This window comes from Tenrec ecaudatus, chromosome 2, assembly GCF_050624435.1.
Source record: "Tenrec ecaudatus isolate mTenEca1 chromosome 2, mTenEca1.hap1, whole genome shotgun sequence".
NCBI classification, from domain to species: Eukaryota; Metazoa; Chordata; class Mammalia; order Afrosoricida; family Tenrecidae; genus Tenrec; species Tenrec ecaudatus.
Genome location: NC_134531.1, coordinates 37,971,636 through 37,993,484, shown reverse-complemented (window position 1 = coordinate 37,993,484; position 21,849 = coordinate 37,971,636). Strand labels below are relative to the sequence as shown.

Genomic DNA, 21,849 nt, shown 5'->3' with positions numbered 1-21,849 from the left:
TTTAGTGAGTTGATTAGCAGGGCCTTTATACTTGCCTAAATATGAAAGTGCTGAAAGACATGACGCTTGGCAAAGTGGAGGGGCAGCAAAAGAGAGGAAGGCCCACTTTGTCCCCGCAGCTGCAGTTGCTCAGGCAAAGGAACAATTGTGAGACTGGTGCAGGACCAAGCAGAGGTTCGTTCTGTTTTGCATAGGGTCACCTGGGTCGGAATGAGCTCCATGGCACCTAACAACTGTAAAACTGAAGATATGTATGTTAAGTGTGAAACGGCTCCATAAACTGGGCACGGGTGGGAGGAGAGGGTGGATACAGACAAAATTATTGCCTTTGGGTGCTCTGGGCTACTGTCCGGAGTTAAGGGAAATATCTGGGAAGTAGAGATGGAAAACACACATTTATGGCTGGCAATACTTCCTGAGGCAAAAGGTACCTTCGAGGCCAGTGTCCAGTCGTTATGACAGCAGGGCACTCCAGCCCATGTCTTCAGCAGGGATTCGTTTTTTGACCCCAGCATCTCCTGAGGCCACATAGCTCTTTGCTAGTTCTCTAAGTGAAGGGAGTTTTGCGCATGCGTGTGACTGCATCATTTTTGTGTGCGAAAGATCACTTGGGTAGCTGTGTGGAGAAGGGACAGTAAAGGGGGGGAGCACAGGAGACCATTCTGATGAGGCAAGTGTTCGGGACTCCCCAGTTTCTCAAACCTATCCAGAGTTATGATGGCCCCCACAGTCAAATGCCCGCGCACAGTCAATGAAGCACAAGTGAACATCTTTCTGGTGTTCTCTGCTTTGAGTCAAGATCCATCTGATATTGGCAACGGTTTCCCTTGTTCCATGTCCTCTTCCCAATTCTGCCTGATAACAACAGAAGACTGACAAAGGGCTGCTACACGTCCACGCTGGAAAAGATGATGCAATCCTGCTTTCACATCTAGGAGACAGGGAAAAATTTGAAGAGAACCTGGATTCTAATCAAGCCTATGGCCATCAAGTAGATTACAATTCGAATCACTTTTATAGGGCAGAATAGAACTTCCAAAAATAGGGTTTCGAAAGCGTTACAGTAGCATAAAACCTTGTTTCTCTTGGGATGCAGGAAGTGGGTTTGAACTAGTAACCATAAGGTTAGCATCCCAAGGGCTTCACCCGCTATGCTATGCCACCAGGGTTCCCAGCAGATTATAGGAGACATTGACGTTGGGGAACTGACAAAGCTTGATGTTTAATTGATGTGTGACTGAAGGTGAGTGATCAACGAAGAATGGCTTGAGGTCAGTATGCGGATTGTGAGTCATCCACTAAAGTCGGAAACCGAGTGGGGAGAATTGATTTAGTCTGGGGTGGAAGATGGCCACCTGAATTTCTGACAGTTTGATATGGAACTGACTGTGGAACCTCCAAATGATCAATATGAGCTTGAAGCCCAAAAGGAAAACCTTAAGCTAGAAATATGAACAAAAATCTGCTTTCATTAAGTTAAGTTAAGCTCACTTTTATTAAGATAAATGAAGCTGTGAGAGAGAAATGTAGAGTTAAAATTAAGAAGAAAGCCAGGACCAGAAAACACATGCAAGCAAACAACAACAACAATCAAAAACTCGGGAAATAAAATACCGTATATACTCGTGTACAAGCCGAGGTTTTCAGCACATTTTTAATGCAGGTTTGGAGGTAAAATTAGGTGCCTTGGCTGATATTTGGGTTGGCTTATACTCGAGTATATATGGTAAACCCATAGAGGCAACCCTGAGATGGTGGCCAGAGTGGATAGAAGGGAAGCAGGAGAGAGCTTCAAGAAGATCAAACATCATATATTGTCAAAACCACGAGGCATGATAAAAACTGTGTAGCGTCCAGTGGATTTGATCATGGAGAATTCTCGGAGTTCCTTCAGAGCACAAGCGGACAGAGAAACCCATAAAAATGTCTATATCTCCCAGGGAGGAGGTCACATATGGATCCTTTTAATCAGTTCCCCCTTTCCAACCCACTCACCCTCCACTCTCCCAGCATCGCCCCTCACACCCCTGGTCCTGAAGGTATCATCCACCCTGGATTCCCTGTGCCTCCAGCCCCCATATGCACCAGTGTACAACCTCTGCCCTATCCAGCCCTGCAAGGTAGAATTCGGATCATGGTAGTTGGGGGGAGGAAGCATCCAGGATCTGGGGGAAAGCTGTGTTCTTCGACGGTACTACCTCGCACCCTAATTAACCCATCTCCTCTCCTAAACCCCTCTATGAGGGGATCTCCAGTGGTCGACACTTGGGCCTCGGGTCTCCACTCTGCACTTCCCCCTTCATTCACTATGGTATATATATATATATACATATATATATATTCTTTTATTTTTTTGCATGATGCCTTATACCTGGTCCCTTTGGCACCTCGTGATTGCACCAGCTGGTGTGCTTCTTCCAGAGAAGGGGGAGAAGGGAGGCTCCAGATAGGGCAAGATATGACAAAATAACAATCTGTGGATTATCAAGGACTCATGAGGGAGGGGGGAGCGGGGTGGGAGGGGAAAAAAGAATGTACAGTTGTGCTTTATACAATGGATGTATGTATATGCATGGATTGTGATAAGAGTTGTATGAGCCCCTAATAAAATGTTTTTTAAAAAAAGAAAAAAAGTAACAGAAACAATCTGTAAGCATTAGAAATATTCAATACACTATTAGGCAGCTATATGACATAAGCGCACACACTATGTTCTCATTGCACACTCTGTTATGCATGAAAAATGGCTGCTGAAGACACGAAAATAAACTGAATATGCTAGTGAACAGGACCAAGTTTCCTATCAATTGTCAAAGGAGAATTCAATCTACCATAAATGCCATTTACATACTGTTTCAATCAGATTTTTGGTCCACGTTATTAGTGCCTAAAAGATCATAGAAGCATAGATTTTTGAGTGGGGAAATATCTTAGGAATTATTTAGGGTTGTAATATGCATTTGCTACTAAGTCACTAAGTGACGAGCGCTGATTGGGTTATTGTGGCCCTCAAGCTCCTTGGTTAGATGAGTTTACCTGTAGGGACCTTTCTTATTGCTGTAACGTCATGCTCTCCTTTATCCCTTGTTAAAGAAGAGGAATACAACATTCACAGAGGGTGACCGCTCACTGTCAAGTGTTAAATTTCTAGTAAGATTGGAGTTAGGTTTGGGAATATGTGACTATGTCCTTGCAACACTTAAACGTCTTCCTACAAGGACAACAGATAGAAATGTCTAGTATATTGTAAGTGTTGGCACCAAGTCAGCATTCTAGAGGGCATACACTACATCTTCTTTTCTTCTCACACAACCTAACACAGTTAAACATGGCCGGACTAAAGGCATCTTGTGGAATATTTATTAATTAATAAACCACAAAGGATTGGAAATCTGATTATGGAGTGGCACTGTGTATTGAGTGTCCACTATTTGATAGTTATTATGAAAATGTATTCAATGGATGTGTGTATGGACTGTGATAAGAGTTGTATGAACCCCCAATAAAATGATTTAAAAAAGAACAAACAGAAACAAAAAAAATGTGTATAAATGCAGAAAAGTGTGTGGGTTAAGAAGTTATGTTTTCTTAACCAAGTTTAACCTAATAGTTGTTACCGTATATACTCGAGTATCAACCAGACCAAACATCAGCCGAGGCACCTAATTTTACAACAAAAATGGCATTAAAAATGTGCTGAAAAACATGGTTTATACATGAGTATATTTGGGTGTTTTTTGTTGTTGTTCAGTGAAAAAAAAAACAAGTATATCTGGTCAAGGGGGAAATGAGAGAGGAAGATTTCAAATAGCCACGGAATGTTTTGAAGAACCATTGAGATGACTGATATGAGGGCTGACTAGAAAAAAATAATTAGTGAGATTATAAAATATTATTGAAGATGCAATTGAAATGCATACCAAGTAGTAGTAATGGCCAAAGTTGATAAAATTGGGAAATGTCCCCAGCTATGCTAATCAATCTGAGAAAAGAAATAGAAAATATAAGTGGTTACATAAATTGCTTCCCAAATTCCAGAATAGAATCATTGATGTAGTGCAGTGTTAACAAACATACCACTTTCCTGCAGAAATGGGTTAATTGTATGTTTGTCTATGAACAAGCAGGCTGTCTTCAAACTCCCCAATTCAGCGACTTCTGAAATTCTAAATAAGAGCAAATATTAAAGATAAAAATGATCTTTCATTCCATTTCATCTGTGAGTAACTACTTGTTGCATTTTTTTTCTTATTTTCAGAAACTTGGCAAGTGAAGAAAATCAGGACGTCAGTGTAATCTCTGATGGTAAGGGCAGAGTGATGTTTCATCATTATCACTGCAGACCCAGAGGGTAAATTAATCGTTCTCCGAGGCTAAAGGACCAGTCATGATCATGTTTCTATTGTCCTTAGTGGTCCACACAAGACTCCTCTTTTCCTTCATTTTATTTGTTTCCTTTGATCTTCAGGACCCACTCATTCCCCTCCCTCTCCTACCTCACCAATAGCAAGCATTCTAATGTACCAAATGTGTATCAGTGTGTACATATCCTTTGCATACACTCCTTTGTATGTACAGATTTTAATTTTCATTAATAGTGTTAGGCTCATTCTGGTTTTTTTACACGTCACATAATGCACCTCATTAGATCATCCATGTTGATCTGTGTCCACCTGTTGTTGCTTTTGCTACCTGCAAAGGATTCCATAATGTGCATCCACATTTCACCTGCCTCCACCTCACTGATAGCACGAATGACATCACCATGATACCTTCTTGTGCATATTTGCGTGTGGATTTTTTTGTAGACTTTCTTTAACAGATATGTGTATCCAGCTGTAGAATGGTGGGTCACGGTCATAGTGGGCTTCTTTTGACTGAGTGGAAGTACAGCGCTTCTGCATTAGCAGCATCGCCTACACTTTATCCACAATACAAGAAGGTTTCAATAGGTGTGCCTTTGTCCAATGCTTAGCATTGTTCAGCTTTCCAATTATTTTCATTTTTATATCTCTTCTCACTGTTGAGTTTAGGTACCTCTTCATTTCCTTGGTTAGCCTTTGGTGTTCTCACCTGTGTAAACTGCTGGTTCATCTTCTTTGACCATTTTTCTCCTTGGATTTGATGTTAGGTGGTTGACCTTCACAGGTTCCTCAGATGTTTTACACAGTAGTCCTCTGTCTATTTCAGACACGCTAAATATATTCTCTGACTCTGTCTTTGCCCGGTTAACTTAGACCATGCTGTCCTTCATTAGACACAAATAGAGTTTGATCTAGGCAAATTAATTAATTTTTGCCTTCTCGCTTTTATGTCTTAAGTTTTGTTTAAGAAGTCCTTCATATCTCTAGAATATAAAAATACACACTTATATTTTTATAAGAACTTCTATTTGCATCCCTTTGCAAGCCACCTTTGAGAAATTTGTAAAGACCAAGGCTTGTGGCCTCACAGAGGAATCTAGTTTTCTCTTTACCATACTATGAACAATCTGTTCTTTTCTCAAATATTTATCATGCCATCCTTACATTGTGTTACATGTATGTATTTGTGGATTACTACCCCTGAAGGCTCTGCTCTATTCCATTGTTCTATTTAGTCCTTTTTGTATTAAAATCATACTATTTTTATATTATTTCTCTAGGCTATAGATCTACACCTAGTAATTCATTAACATGGTATTAAAATCTCAGCAGCCAAACATATCATTTACATATAAACAAATAAAATAAAGCTATCAACCTAAGTGACTGTGTAAGTTTTCACCAAAAATGCAGTAAAATAGTCCTGATAAAGAATAAGGGCACATGAACTTGCTTTATTTGATGTAGTAAGACAATCTTGGGGTCCCAGGTCAAGAGTATGCCAGCAGGTGATATTGCTGGTAGTTTTGCTTTGCTGCCAATCCCTCCACTCCACACAGGCCCATACAATGAAATGTCCATGCCTTTCAAGAAGTTAACGAGGGTCTTATATCTCTTGGGTTTTTCATTGCTTTCTGAAATTACTACATAAGTAAGTTATAAATATTTGAACAGTCAGAGTAAGCATCGATAGCACATCAGCAATTGTGTATTTCCTTTCCTTTGATAAGTAATATGCCTGCTGGATTATGATCTGTTTTCATCAAGTTACATCTGCGAGTCCTGTATTACTGGGCTTCTTAGCTACAGTCCTCAGGAGAAAGCGGAGGCTTTCTATTCCCATAAAGAGTTACAGTCTGGGAAACGCACGGGGCAGTTCCACCCTGGACTGGAGGGGGCTCTATGAGTCAGAATAGACTCCATGGCAGTGAGTGTGTTTGGGTTTTTAACTGCAATACATTAACATTTTATTCTCTTTATTTAATCTTTTTAGGTCCTGGAGACATTGAAGAGGTCAGTTTGTTGTTTCTTTCATTTCCCTCTAATATGACACTGCTCTCACAAGCATGTTTAACAATCATGGTCATTCGCTTCCTGTGGAGACAAACCAAATAAATGAAACCTCTGGGGAGTAATGATATTTTTCACTTTGTATTATGATTTTATCTAAAGTTCTTGAGATATTGTACGTTAGTTATCACATCAGCGCACAGTAATGTGGTGGTGCAGAGCGTCCAGTGAAGCCTGGCTGCCCATGTGCACTACAGCGCAGGAGAGAAAATGAAATCTTGTGCTCACTTGTTCAGTCTATTTCTAAAGAGATAGAAAACAATTAAATCAGGCCAACCTTACAAATTCTTGCATGTATAATTGGGGGCTATTTAATAAATGGATTTATTAAATATTTAATAAACTATTTGATAAATTTGTGTCTAACCTTTGTAAGCCCTAAGATTAATCATCCCCCATGTTTTTTTTGACAGGAACAAGAGAGCGAAGGGGAAACATATGAAGACATGTATGAGTTGCTTTCTTGACCACGTTACATTCCTTCTAAAATAACCATGACAGGAACCCTGGTAGTGTAGCGGATTATGCGTTGGGCTGAAAACCCTGGGTCACTTGCCAATCGTGCTGTGGGAGATGGCTTTACCCATATAATATCTTGCGTTGATCTTAGATATCTTCATTTTTCTACTCAGTACCTGATCAAACAGATTTCACCAATAATTTCATCACCAAGGGTTGCATGCATGCAACTGTGTATGTGCACATGTAAAAGAGAGAGAGAGAAATGAATTTTATTTCTGCTGCAAGAACGAGGTCTTTATAAGCATTGCCTGACTGGCACAAATTGTAAGGGAGAGCAGAGCCAATTGAAAGTTAACCTCAGCTACATGCACCCCATTGGTTTCGAGAACATTCTTTTGGCAACTAAGCCAAGTCACCATTGACCTTTTACCATCTTGCATTGTACTCATCTATGCGTTGGATACCCTCTTTGCTTGTGGGTTGAAACTTCTCTGCCTAGCGAGCTCCACTGCATCAAGACCCGCAGACACGCCAACAGTGTAATGATTTTTTTTGACAGAGAAGCAGCCAAGGAACGAGAGAAGAAGAGAGAAAAGGAGGAAAAGAAACGGTTGGAGCTAGAGAAAAAGGAGCAGAAGGAGAAAGAAAAGAAAGAACAAGAAATAAGGAAGAAATTTAAAGTAAGCGCTTGCTTGCCGATGGCTGAAAGTAGCCTCTTTTAATAACTTTCACACAAAACAAGGGCCACCATTCTTAAAAGCCTTCCATGTAAGCAGCATCGTTTTACTGTTTCCTAGGCAGCCACTACCTCCATAGCAGCCATCTTTTCCTCCAGCACGTTCCCTTATCCCTTCACTAAAAAATGTAATATGGTGATATGCCAAATTAAAGATGGTGGCTCATACGTAGTGAGTACACCGAAAAATATAGGATGGTTAAATTAATAAGCCCTTGGCTGCTCAAACCATCTTCAAACCTTACCCATTTCATCTTAGCCTACTGAGTGTTTTCTGAATGGAGGGTCACACTCCTAGCATGCGTCACAGTGACGCAGGGGATGCCGGCCTCCTGGATGAACTAGACTTATACTCTGATTCCTGAGGGGCAGACTTGACCTACATTTTGGCTTCTATTTCAAACTTCAAGCACTTGTTGACTTCCGATAGCTGCTGTTTCTTATCCCGCTCAACTGCCTGGGCTTTTTCACTTCTGTGTTCGCTGATCTCTGGTAATTGTGTAACCTCTACAACTATACGACAAATAACACTGCGCTCTTCTGTCTTAGTCACGCTTGGCTGTACTATCTTTGCTTTTACTGTTATTATTGATCATTTTATTGCGAGCGCTTACAAACCTTACAACAATTCATCATTCAATTGTATTCAGCACACCTGTACAGATGTTGTCATCTACATTTCCAAAACATTTTCTTACTACTTGAGCCCTTGGTATCAGCTCCTCATTTTCCCCCTCTCCCCTACACTCCCACCCTCATGAATCCTTGATCAATTATATACTATTATTGTTGTGCCATGTCTCACACTGTCCATTGTCTCCCTTCATCCACATTTTTGTTATTCTTCCCTCTGGGGTGAGTGGCTATATATCCAACTTTGAGATGGGTTCCCCCTGCATCTCCCTACTCCACCCCCACCATCCCTCTACTCTCATGATATCACTATTCTCACTACTGTTCCTGAGGATTTTATCTGTTCTGAATTCCATGTGTCTAGAGCTCTTATCTGTACCAATGTGTGTATTATGGTCTAGCCAGATTTGTAAGGTAGAACTGGGTCATGGTAGTGGGGGGAAGGAAGCATTCAGGAACTAGAGGAATGATGTGTGTTTCGTCAGTGTTATACTTGCACCCTGGTTGAATCATCCCTTCCTTGTAAGCCTTCTGTGGGGAGATGTCCAAATATGGGCATTGGGTCTCCACTCCAACCCCACTTTTTCACATCAATATAATTGTTTGTTTGGGATCTTTTGATACCTGATACCTAATCCCATTGTCACCTCGTGATCATACAGGCTGGTGTGCATCTGTCATGTGGGCTTATTTGCTTCCCTGCTAGATAACTGCTTGTTTAGCTTCAAGTCTTTAAGATTCCAGACACAATATCTTTTGATAGCGGGGCACCATCCACTTTCTTCACCGCATTTGCTTGTACACCCATTTTGCCTTCAGCAATCTTGTTGGGAGCATGAGGATCAAAGAGTGCCAGGTTATTAGAAAAAAGTATTTTTGCATTTAGGGTGGCCTTGAGTAGAGGCCCAAAGTCCACCTGCTATCTTAATACTTAGTATATAAATATATGTTAATTGGCCTCTATCCCTTTCATTATAAATGAGTATATTTACATATACACATGCCTATAGATATACCTCTAAATGCTTTTTGCCTCCTACATCTTTCCTCTATTTCCTTTCACATTCCTTCTGCCCCACTATCATGCTCACCCTCCATTCGGCTCTCCATATTTCCTCTCGAATGCATTGCTATATTTTTTATGACATCACACATTTGGTGAGGTTCTGGTATATCAGATAGATTTATGGTAATTCTATGCATTACAAACCTATTCTTCACTTTAGAAAGAATTCACATCGGGGTTCTTTGAATATTTCATTTTTTCAGAATATTAAATGCATGGTTTCCATTCTAAAACTTAGATGGTACATCATGCCCTAGTGCATTCACTTTATTAAAACAAAAGATTTAACAGCATGGGCAAGGCAAACAAAGTCTGGAGTGAATCAGACAGATAGGAATTCAAATTTTACCTGCATATCCAAACTGTGTGATCCTGGCCATATTACTTCATTTTAATTTCCTATTTTATAGTCAGAATAAATAGTAGCTCTCCTGAAAATTTGTCATTGATTTAACTAAAATAAAACACATAAGGGATTTTATCTGTTATAGAGTCTCATTATACTTTGGAGAAATTTACCATGTAAAACTTGAAACTATAAAGTGCTAACCCATTTTACTTATACAAAATACATGTAATATTTTAATTAAATTTCTAAAATGAAACTATAATCCACTTTTCATGAAAAGATTGTTTATACTGTTGGAGGAATTATGGGAGGTTTCTCTTTTGCTTCTTTTGGAGAAATCAGTTTGCATTAGTTGACTCATTCGTTAATTTTTTTTATAAGAAAGGGGATATAAAAAGAGGATATGCCACTAACTTTGGACTAAAAACCTGTTAAGACTACTGCTTTCCAACATATATTCTTTCCACAAGACATTAACAGATTTCATCATAAAAGCTCCATAAATGTCAAAATAGTTACCATACATATTAATTAAAAAACATACATTATTTTACATTTTAACAGAGCTGATATTGGGATATATTTTAACATTGTTGAAATATAATTTAATTCACATTGTTTTCCAGGTTTTTTTTCTTACTGGCACATGATTGATGGTATGTCTTAAAATGTATGGCATCATAAATTCAATTAAATAAGATGGACCTACAAAAATCACCATGCATATTTGCATATCAAAAGATGCAAGATGACATTCTGATGAAAAGATACCAGTTTTGCTCTATGTAACCCATACTATCCCATGAACTACTTTTTGCTTAGATGTCCTACTTTTATAGAACTTAGAATAATTGATTGTGGTCAAGAAACCACTACCCTATTATGATATTACTTTTTAAAACCTCATACACCTCATGTTTGCTGTTTTGATTTACAGTTATTTCACAAAATGATATCCTTTTTATCACAAAGAACATCACTCTCCTCCAAGTTGCCAGATACACAGATACCCAAAGAGAAAAATATATATATTTTCCCAAAAGTACAACCCCACTACCACCACTCACCTTTTCCTTTGAATTGTTATGTGATTCCGAGGCCAAAAGAAAGCAACAGCATCTACCAAGCGTCTACCAGCATACCTCATAAAAACATACTGCATCCACATCGTCTCTGCTGTTGCCAGGTGCAGGCAAGTCCATTTGGACCCGTGAGGATGCCATGTGTTACAGAAAGAACTGCCCCCAAAGGAGGTTCTAGACTGTCATCTTTATAGAAACAGATAGCCCAGTCTTTCTCCGTGCTCTCTAAACAACCAACCTTTCAGTTATCGATCCTGTTGCACCTCCAGGCGTCCTTATCCATTGTTGTATGTAAGTGGTGTTGTTGGGTAATTAACGGCTGCCTTCGCAGGCTACCCCACTTGTTAAGGTCAGCAGATCACTGTGGTTCTCTCCTAAGCCCCAAACATCGATAGTCTTTCGGGTCTTTGCGGTAGTCTTTCGGGTCTTTGCGGGTGCTGCGTGGCCTCTGAGTGTGGCCTCCTCCTGTAACCATAACATCCCGCAGAGACACTATTCACCGTTATGTTTTAGTTCAAGCCCGAAAATGTTGCAAATAAGCCACTTGGCAAGTTGTAGACATATTGAGTTTCACCACTGCCCTCCTTAAAGATGTTCTGAATCGTCCGAGAAGCTGATGTGTCTGTTCACTTCCTCTGCAGCTGACAGGTCCGATTCAAGTCATCCATCAAGCCAAGGCTTGCTGTGACGTCAAAGGAGCCAAGAATGAACTGAGCTGCAAACAAGGAGAGCAAATTGAAATAATCCGCCTGACAGACAACCCTGAGGGGAAGTGGTTGGGCAGAACGGCAAAAGGATCGTGTAAGTGCAGATCTCCCCTGGACTTTGTTTTCCTTTAGAGCCAAAATCAAAAGTGCAAACTCTCCCGGAACTACTCATCGCCATCGGGTGACCGACAGGTTACAGGTTGGGCAAAGAAGGGGGATTTTAATATGGTAAATAACGTTTCCGCATCACCTCTTCGGTGCTTTCTTTTTGAGTAGGAACAATACAGATGCCTGTATTATATCATCCCAGGAGAGAGCATGAGGCATTAGGCTCTCTCATTGTTATTCATTGGGTGGGAGAGGGGAGCAATAACTCATCTGAGTCCCAAGACAGAACTTTGTCATAATACACTACGTCTCCGTGGTGGCTCTTCAAGGCAGACACGCAGTGAAATAAATAAAGGGAAATTTTAAAGAGCAAATGTGCAAATAGTATCGTATTCACAACTTTACAAGACCTAATCTACCCTTAAAATCAGTGGCCATCGAGCGAATTCCGACTCATGCCTACCTCTGAATGGTTCCTTTTGGCAGATGGCTATATTAAAACAACTTCGGTGGAGATCGACTACGATTCCTTGCAAAGGAAAAAGAACTCGCTCTGTGCTCAGTCGTCGAGGCCCGTGGATGATGACCAAGAAGTATACGATGACGTGGCGGAGCAGGCGGACGTTGGCAGGTGCGTGAAAAGACCAGGTGTAAGACTGACCAGACGGTCAGAGACGGTGTATTTGAAGAAGCTACAATTTTTACCTTCCATCTCTCGCATTGATCTCCATCACAAAACAAAATTACCAGTTACAAGAATCTCTAAATGCATGCCGGGTTACTTGAAATCCATTGTCTTTCATTTTACCATCGGTTGCATCGAATGCGACATGGGTGATAAAGGGCCCTTTGTCAGTGTCCGCCAAAAGTCATTCCAAGTCATTCGTCTGTAACGCTCTCTTCTAATTATGGCATGACCAAATATGATGTGGTGAAATAGGAAACAGGGAGCATCATAAACCTTTTTGCTCTAAAGTCTGAGTCTGAAAGTATTTGTTGTTTTTATTTGAAAAGACAACAGAAAAAGAATGTCTTGGACTATAATTCGGCTTCATACTTCAAAAGTTAAATCTCAATTCCCTATATTGAAAGTTTTAAAAAAGCATGGTGGTTACTCATATCAGATTTATAGAATTTAAACAACCAGCCTAAAAACTTTTCTCTATAAAGTCGTGAGAAATTGAACTCTTGTTCTTCCTACATCCCCCAAAAGATCCAGCTCCTTCAATCATCTCGGTTGCAGAAACTTCAGGGCACCCTTGACACCCATTTCTCCCCCACCCCATCACCAGCAATACAAAACCCACCTCCCCACTGTCAGATAATCACTAGATCCACAGCTTCTGCCTTAAACCCACATTTCTGCTTTTCTACTGCCACCCTCTGGGGGGAAAATTGGGAATCTTCTACACTCCCCCAATGGAATCTCTACTTGGCTGATGCCAGGATCACCGAATTGAGTGCTTCTCAGCTTCTCAGCATGTCTCTTATGTGGCTCTATGTCTGGTAAGACCCAAACTGCCCTGTTTTCCTGGACAATGAGGTAGGCCCACTGAGGACATGCTTGGCTGTTGCAACAATGTCAGTTTGGGGTACGCATCTGGAAACATATGCTTTCAGTTTTCCTTCATATTTTGTGGCTGATGAGTAGCAAATAGTTGAGCAATGCTGGTCCATAGACATATTTTGAGAAGCGTTGATCTAAACTGAGCATATCACTCTTCTGTTTTCTACAGTCTGTCATTGCAATGAAAACCAAAACCATGAGCTCTGCATGATAACTTCTAGCTACTTCACTGCCTTCATCTCTAACCTCCCCCCAAGCCCCCACCCCCACCCCTCCCTTGGCTATGCTCCTGTTCTTCCATCTGGCTGAAACGCTCTCCTTTCTAGTCTCCACCTGGCTAATTCATCCTTCAGGCTTTCCATTAAGAAACCCTAATCATTTTCTAGTCTCAGTCTCAAGCTGGTCTTCTTATACTAAGCTTTCAGGGTGCCCTATTTTTCCCCTTATTACAACTTTATATACATATAAAGTTTCCTTGTCTCATCTACATGTGAAAGGTGGACATTGATTAAGAAAGACCGAAGAATAGATGTATTTGAATTATGGTACTGGCAAAGACTATTGAAAGTCCTGTGGACTGCCAAAGAACAAACAAATCCATCTCGGAAGTAGTCCAGCCAGGAGGTGCCTTAGAGGGAAGGAGGGCAAGACTTCATCTCACATGCTTTCGACATGCTGTAAAAAGAGACCATTGCCTGGAAAAAGGACACTGTGCTTGGTAAAGTAGAGAGGCAGTGGAAAAGAGGAAGGGCCTCCACACGATGAAGTGACAAAGTGGCTACGACAATGAGCTCCAACATGCGAATCATTGAGGCTGACACAGGACCAGATGGTGGTAGTGTGGTTGTGCATGGGGTCACTATGAGTCACAGCTAATCACTGGCACCTGTGTTAGGCCAGATTGGCTGGAGAAACAAATCCAGTGGTTCTCATGTCTGTATAAGAAAGCCTTATATCAAGGAATAATCTTATATCAAGAAGGCCCAGTCCACCCCAAGTCCATGTGTTAGATGCTCATCCATAAGTCCCTCTTGAGATTCACACAGTTGCAGGCCAGTAAGACAGAAGAGTGAAGCAGAAAGCAACAACAAAATTACCGGTGAGCGGGTGCAGAGTTGTATGGATCCAAGGTTGGCAGAAATGGGCAGGGTATAGACTGCTCTCCAGGTCAGGCAGCCCACAGGGGCCTCCCCTAGACACCGGCTGACTTCCTACAGGCAGGAGCGTACAGTTCCTCGTTGCCCTTGCTTAGCAAAAGAGCACACTCCAAGGAAGTGTCATCAAGCTGCAATTTGATTGATAGGTTGAACTCCACCCCTACAATTACATAAAAATTCAAGTTGATATAAAATCATCTAACTACCACAGCAGCACCTAGCACCAACAAAGTTTCCTTATTACAACTCTCTGTATACACACACAGCTACACATACATACATACATACATACAGGTATATATACAAGGGGGCTTCAAAAAGTTTGTGGAAAAATGGAATTAAATGTAATGAAATTTTTCCCATGAATTTTTGGAAGCCCTTTCGTGTATGTTCATGTGTGCATGTGTGTGTATATATATCTGTGTATGCACAATTGTGTTTATATGTGTGCACTCATGTGATTATATGTATATATAAATATCTGTGTGTATGCACATGTGTGTTTATATATTTTGTATATATAGCTAGATATATAAATACACACATACATGCATACACATACACATACATGAGAAGGCTTCCTAAAGTTCATGGGAAAAATTCCATTATCTTTTAATTCCATTTCTCCATAAACTTATTTGAAGCCTCTTGTATTTATACCTGTAGAATTTGAGTGTTGACTTTTAGTTTTAGTGTTACATTTTGGTTGCTATTTGTTTCCATATATGTTGTGATATATATCTATATACACCAAATCATTTGCCATGCCAGTGCTGTTCATGTGTCCAATTCATTGACCCATTATGATAAGAAACACATTTTTTCCTCATCATATAACATGTTGATAGCTTTAACTACAATGTTTTCTCTCTCTTTTTAAATGCTGAATAGAAGATTTGTTTAAGCAAAAATACATATAGTCATTGCCAGGTGTAATATGAGATGTGACATGTTCAATGCAATTTTCCTTCCTGGATAACGTTTTCCTTCCTATACCTGTCATTTTGGAAAACATAATTCCAAAGAAACCGAGGCCCAGTCCCCACCACACACGGTTCCTAAGAATGAGGGGTTGGATGTGGGCCTGAAATATCTCTTTACAACTACTCAGTTTGCTAAATAATTAATATGCTAATTTTATTTACTTGTGTGTTTGTGTGTGTGTGTTTTCTCTAGCCATAGTCAGAGTGGAAGTGGAGGTAAGTCGTGCGCTTTTATCCGTAACTTCTTTCTGAATCCTCTCATGTCCAGATACAGATGACGGGGGGCATTCATTTTCCAAGAATGAGGTGCGTTCTAAAGTGTTAGAAAGAACCCTGGGCCAGGTAACCCTGGCCCAGATTCTAATCCTAGCTACTGAGTGATCTATTTCTTCCAAGGTCAAAGTCAAGGTCGCATCTTTCTTCTAAAGTTGGCCATGAGTCCTAGGGTTGCCCTGGTTTCCACAGGCTCCAGAGAGTCTCAGCGTATGCCAGTGTTCTGAGCACAGTCCTGAGTAGTTTGCCAAGTCATCAAGACTATTCTTCTGTGGATGAGAATGCCTATGGGCACCTTGGCTGTGGCTTCTAGAAAATGTGCACTGCCATGGAGCCAATGCCTGCTCCTAGTGACCCTATGGTACAGGTGAGAACTTCCCCTGAGGGGTCCCGAGACTATAACTCTCTACTGGAGTAGAAAGCCTGGTCTTTCTCCTGCAGAGCAGCTGGTAGTTTTGAATTGCTGAGCGTGTGGGTCGCAGCCCAATGGGTAACCACTACACAGCCAAGACTCTAGTTTTCTCACCGACAAAATGAGGGAATTGCAATAGTGTCGTGCAACCCTAAAATTCTCATGCAAAAAAGTCAAATGTCAAGTTCATGGTATCCATTCTTACCCATAGAAAAACTCAACAAACCTTGGTAAAATTCATGCATGCCAGATAGCAGGAGGATAAGATGAATCAAACAGAAGGGAGGGTATACCATTTAAGAATATGTATTTATAAGATCCCCTTTCATTTTTCTCTTTGGTCCAGCTGCCAACCATGTTTATAGCCTGACATGTCATTTGCTTTTCTTCACATATGAAGGGATTTCAAAATGTTTGTGGAAAAATGCAATTAAGAAATAATGTGATTTTTCCCTGAACCCTTTGAAGCCCCCCGGTGTGTATCGTGATGAGTTATCTTTTTCTCTCTCTTTAGTTTGAACTAAAATCTGGATTGTCTTCTAAATCCTTTTCTTTGCTCACAATAAACACTTTATACCACCCCTCTTCCCTTCCCTTTTGCACAAGCTTTATCTCCCTGTCCCCCATTCCTTTCAGCTCAAATCTACGGTCCCTCTGATCATCTCCATTCCTTCATTATAATGTCAGCTCTGAGAATTCACGAGAAGGGGATCACCAGAGCAGTTACCTGTCTACTCTCTATGTGAGAGTAGGAAATAAAAATGTGTTGCTTTACTTTTGTTTGTTTTTTTAACATAAAGGAGAGGTGCTGCCTACAGTTAAAGGAGGCTTTTACTAAAATGTGGGTGTCCTTGACATGACTGGAAATGCCCCATTGGGCTGCAATCCACATGGTCCTCAGTTCAAAATAGCCAGCCACTCGGGGGGAGAAACACTGGCTTTCTACTCCCATCAACTCTCGGCAACCACAGGGGCGCCACTCTGAGTCAGCACGGACTCTATGGAAGTGGGTTTGGAGTTTAGGGTTACATGACAGAATGGTAAAATTAACAAAAGATTTTCTCCTCATCCTCCAAATGAAGGAACATGCCCCGCTCCATCCAATGATGACATTTATGATGGAATTGAAGAGGAAGACGCTGGTGAAGAGTAAGTATAATCAAGGACTTGCCTTCTTTTCCTATTATTGCGCACACTGAGACTTCAGCTAAAAAGAATATAGAGTTCTTTATCACCTTGGTCAAAAGTATTTTGAATGGTTAACTAGCAGCAATAGTAAAGAAGGGAATATGATGACACCACATCTCAAATGAAGTGGTAGCTTGTCTGAAAGATTCTTAACAATTCTGCCAAAAGAGGTAAAGTGAAAAAGAGGATAAAGAATTGCAAGTGTTGTAGATATTTATTTAAATATATTCACAGTTATTTGTCAATAAACATTTTCCTCAATAGAGGGAAAAACCAGGAGGCAAAGAACATTTATAGAGGCCAAAATACAGGCATGCATATATGTAAATATACATATATATGTATAATGAGAAGGGAATAGAACTATGTACTCATATCTATATGTTAAGAATTAAGGTTGCAGGTGGACATTGAGCCTCAACTCAAGTACTCCCTTAACACAATTCAGCATTCTATGAGCGCACCTTCCTGACATGATCCCTGAAGGCAAAATGGGTGCATAAGCAAATGTGGTAAAGAAAGTTGATGGTGCCCAGCTATCACAAGATACAGCGTCTGGGGTCCTTTTTTTCCCATTTTATTGGGGGCTCATACAACTCTTATCATAATCCATACATACATCCATTGTGTCAAGCACATTTGTACATTTGTTGCCCTCATTCTCAAAATATTTTCTCTCCACTTAAGCTCTTGGTATAAGCTCCTCATTTTACCCCCACCCTCCCTGCTCCCTGCTCCCTCATGAACCCTTGATAATTTATAAATTATTATTATTTTCTCATGTCTTACACTGTCTGACATCTCCTTTCACCCACTTTTCTGTTGTCCATCCCCCAGGTTATAGGTAGATCCTTATAAACGGTTCCCCCTTTCTACCCAATCTTCCCTCCACCCTCTGGTATCACCACTATCACCACTAGTCCTAACAGGATCATCTTCCCTGGATTCCCCATATTCCCAATTCCTATCTGTACCAGAGTACATCCTCTGGTCTAGCCATATTTGTAAGGTAGAATTGGGATCATGATAGTGGTGGGGAGGAAGCATTTAAGAATTAGAGGAAAGTTGTATGTTTCATTGTTGCTACACTGCACGCTGACTGGCTCATCTTGTTCCCGCAACCATTCTGTAAGGGGTGTCCCATTACCTACAGATGGGCTTTGGGGCTCCACTCTGCACTCACCCTCATTTACAATGATACGATTTTTTGTTCTTTGATGCATGATACCTGATCCCCTCAACACTTCATGGTCACACCGGCTGGTGTGCTTCTTCCATGTGGGCTTTGTTGCTTCTGAGCTAGATGGCTGCTTGTTTACCTGCAAGCCTTTAAGATCCGAGACGCTATATCTTTTGATAGGCACCATCAGCTTTCTTCACCACATTTGCTAATGTACCCACTTTGTCTCCAGCGATCATGTTGGGAAGGTGTGCATCATGGAATGCCAATTTAATAGAACAAAGTGTTCTTGCATTGAGGGAGTACTTGAGTGAGTGAGGGAGCGATGGAGGATGATGTAAGATATGGAAAAAATAATCTATAACTTATCAAGGGTGCATGAGGGAGGGTGAACAGGGGAGGGAGGGAGAAGAAATGAGGAGCTGCTATCAGGGGCTCAAGTGAGAAGAGGGTGCTTTGAAAATGATGATGGCAGCATATGTGCAAATGTGCTTGACACATTGGAGGAATGTGTGGATTGTGATAGGAAATGTAAGAGCCCCCAGTAAAAGTGTTAAAAAATATTGTCCTCAAATATCTTCAGAGAGTTTATTAATTGCATAGCTATCTGTTATCTGATCACCATAAATGCATACTACTCAAATGAATTGAGATCATGAGCTTTGTAAGTCAGAGTCAATTTTGAATATTTACTTCTGTACTTCTTTAGGTGGTAACAAACTTTTGAAATGGCATGTGTTGAAAATTTAAGATTGACTTATTCCTTGCTTTTTTAATCATGAAAGAAAGTAAAGAACCAAGAGAAATTTTACTAAGTTTAAAAAAAAATGACTACTTTGGCATTCAAGCATCATGACCTATAAGATTGCTACCATCGTTTTGTTGGATTGATGAGTTGTTTACTATATGATGACCAATTCATCTGACTCTATAAAACCTGAAAAAGCAACCCCAATGTCTTCCTGTGCCGTTGGTGATTGCATTCTGATCAATACCTGCATGCTCCAAAGCTCACTGCTCCAGATGGAAGAGAAGAGTAACACGTGGTCCTGGGGGATCTTGAAGATGTTAAAGGGAAAAGATGACAAAAAGAAAAGTGTCCGGGAGAAATCAAAAGTCTCTGATTCAGACAATGATGAAGGTTCACCGTAAGAGTTGACCAACCAAATTTAGTGGACAATAACTTCACTAATATTCATTTAATAATCAAATGCTACTAATATTTATAACCAATAACCAAATTATGTAAGGCTCACAACATTTCGATGTTACACTCCATGGGGCATCTTGGCCTCTTGCTACCACCCCTTAAAGAACTCACGCATTCATGCGCAGTACAAAGTGTTTGGAGAAATCATCCCATGGTTCAAAACTATGTCTTGCTTTCCCCATCGGCATGCATTCAAACACATGTAGTTTATACAGAAACACACATGCCCTCTCTCATTAACACAGTCATACACTCTCACATTCTTTAAGCCTGTGGCTTTACACCTAAAAGTTCGACATTTTAATGCCACATGTTAGCATATATTTTATATGGACTACTGTTTAAAATATGCGTTCACTTGTAAACACTAATTTGATAGAAATGTATTTTCTCTAAATATAGTATTTAAAGTCTTTGTAACTTTGTTTCACAATCATATCACTTCTATTTGTATTACATATAATACAAATTTATAATTATATATTATAAAATCTAAAATTAATTTAAATATCTTATAGGTCTAAATGAAAATTAAAGCATACGTGTTCGCTGTCTTTCCCCCAAATAACCCTTTATTTTATGTAACTTCTAGTTTCTTGACACTGGAAATTCTTACTCTTTTATCTGTGTCCAGTGGATTTGCCATATTTAACTGGTGTTTGAACTATTCTGACACATAATGACCCATGGACTTTGTGGGTTTTTGAGGCTGTACAGGAGCGAAAAGCCTCATCTTTCTTCTATGGAGCAGCTGATGGGTTCAAACTGCTGACTTTGTGGTTAGCAGGCCCCAACACATAACCCAGTACATCACCAGGGCTCCTAGCCAAAGTCTGTGTAAGATGTGAATCTCACATATTATCCCCCGTTGTAAAACGATTTGTAACATGCCAAGATGATGCTCAATAAACAATGCATTTGAAATCATAAGAAAATATATCAAGAAATATTTGCTTTGTGCAACATTATTCAAAAATAATCCTTATGTCAACAGAAATAAACCAAAGGTTGTTTGTACTGCTTCAATTACATTTCACTCAATTCTGATTTGGGATCACTTGGATGGATGTTTTTTCACAATCTAACTTAATTAGCCGTTTCTTTCCTGTTCTTCTAATGATTGTGTGTGTTTGTGTATGTGTGTGTGTGTACATGAATGTGTGTTAACTAGATGTAGGTAAAAAATATTGAAAGCAAAGGTCTTTTTCTGTTGCAACTAAATGTCACACAATGCTGATTTCAAATCACTTCTATTAATAAGTTCTCACTCTCTAGTCTAAGTGGATCCTCCTCTCTCATTTATCATTCTCCTGTATCTGAGTACCTATAAAGGAAATATGGTCATACAAACATTCCTGTGACCTTTGTTAATCTAACTCTGCTTCTGTAGTCTTTGATTTACAGAAACAGCTTCGAGTCAGCACTAGGCCACAATGGCTCCAAATTATTGGGTCCATTGAGTTTAGTCTACTGTAATTATAAGCCCAAATGCAGAATAAATCTGAAAACATCTGTCCAATGAATTTTGGCAAAATACACCAACTAAATGCCTGGACTCTATATTCATTTGTCAAGCATTAGAATTCAAACAAAGTCTTACTAAATTCCAAATTGATGGACAGAAATGAAGATTTCATGGAGAAATGAAGGATGAGAAAGGAATGATGGTCAACAGCTTCACCTTCGAGCTGTTTGTGAATCTTCTAAATAAAGAACTCAATGTTTTTGTTCATATTTGTGTAGCTCATATTTTCATAACTGTATCCTCTTTCTTTGCAGTTTTCCTCCTCCCCCTGAACAATTAGGTAAGTGGTAAAAATGAATTTATTTTACATCTTGTGTCTTATAGATTGCATAGTAGAAAACCATTGGAATTAGCCACTGTGTTAAACAGGGTTCTATAGAGAAACAAAACCAGAATGCTAGTAATTGTGTAATATATATATTTATACAGATAGATAGCTAACATAAGAAATAAGCAGTTAATTAAATTATAAAGCAATACAAATGGCTCAGTGCATCTCACTCCCATGAGAAATTTAGGTGTGAGACACTTGCAGTCCTTCGAGTCTTGTGGGCCACCAGGTAGTCCTCTGTAGAGCAATTCAGGCTATCCAGGCACAGACAACAAACAGCAAGGCAGGTCACCAACAGTCAGACAGATGACAGGGTCTTACAGTCCCCAGCTCAAGAGATGTAAATTCCAATAATGTGGTGAAGCAGGTCTTGAAGAAACCTCAAATTACAGCCACGCAGTCCACAGGTTAAGTGTCCCACAGGCAGTGTAGCTGGCGAATTGAAA

At 40.0% G+C, this 21,849-nt stretch overlaps 1 protein-coding gene across 1 annotated transcript in view; it reads left to right on the top strand.

Annotated features, from left to right (window-relative positions):
- The window catches only part of FYB1 (FYN binding protein 1), a 102,152-nt gene that overhangs the window by 64,665 nt on the left and 15,638 nt on the right, over nt 1-21,849 (top strand). The window contains exons 3-12 of the mRNA XM_075543011.1: nt 4,259-4,305; nt 6,358-6,377; nt 6,848-6,882; nt 7,456-7,576; nt 11,404-11,563; nt 12,064-12,208; nt 15,478-15,500; nt 17,052-17,118; nt 19,348-19,485; nt 21,327-21,352. Of these exons, the coding sequence (XP_075399126.1) occupies nt 4,259-4,305; nt 6,358-6,377; nt 6,848-6,882; nt 7,456-7,576; nt 11,404-11,563; nt 12,064-12,208; nt 15,478-15,500; nt 17,052-17,118; nt 19,348-19,485; nt 21,327-21,352 (782 nt within the window). The remainder of the gene's footprint in view (nt 1-4,258; nt 4,306-6,357; nt 6,378-6,847; nt 6,883-7,455; nt 7,577-11,403; nt 11,564-12,063; nt 12,209-15,477; nt 15,501-17,051; nt 17,119-19,347; nt 19,486-21,326; nt 21,353-21,849) is intronic.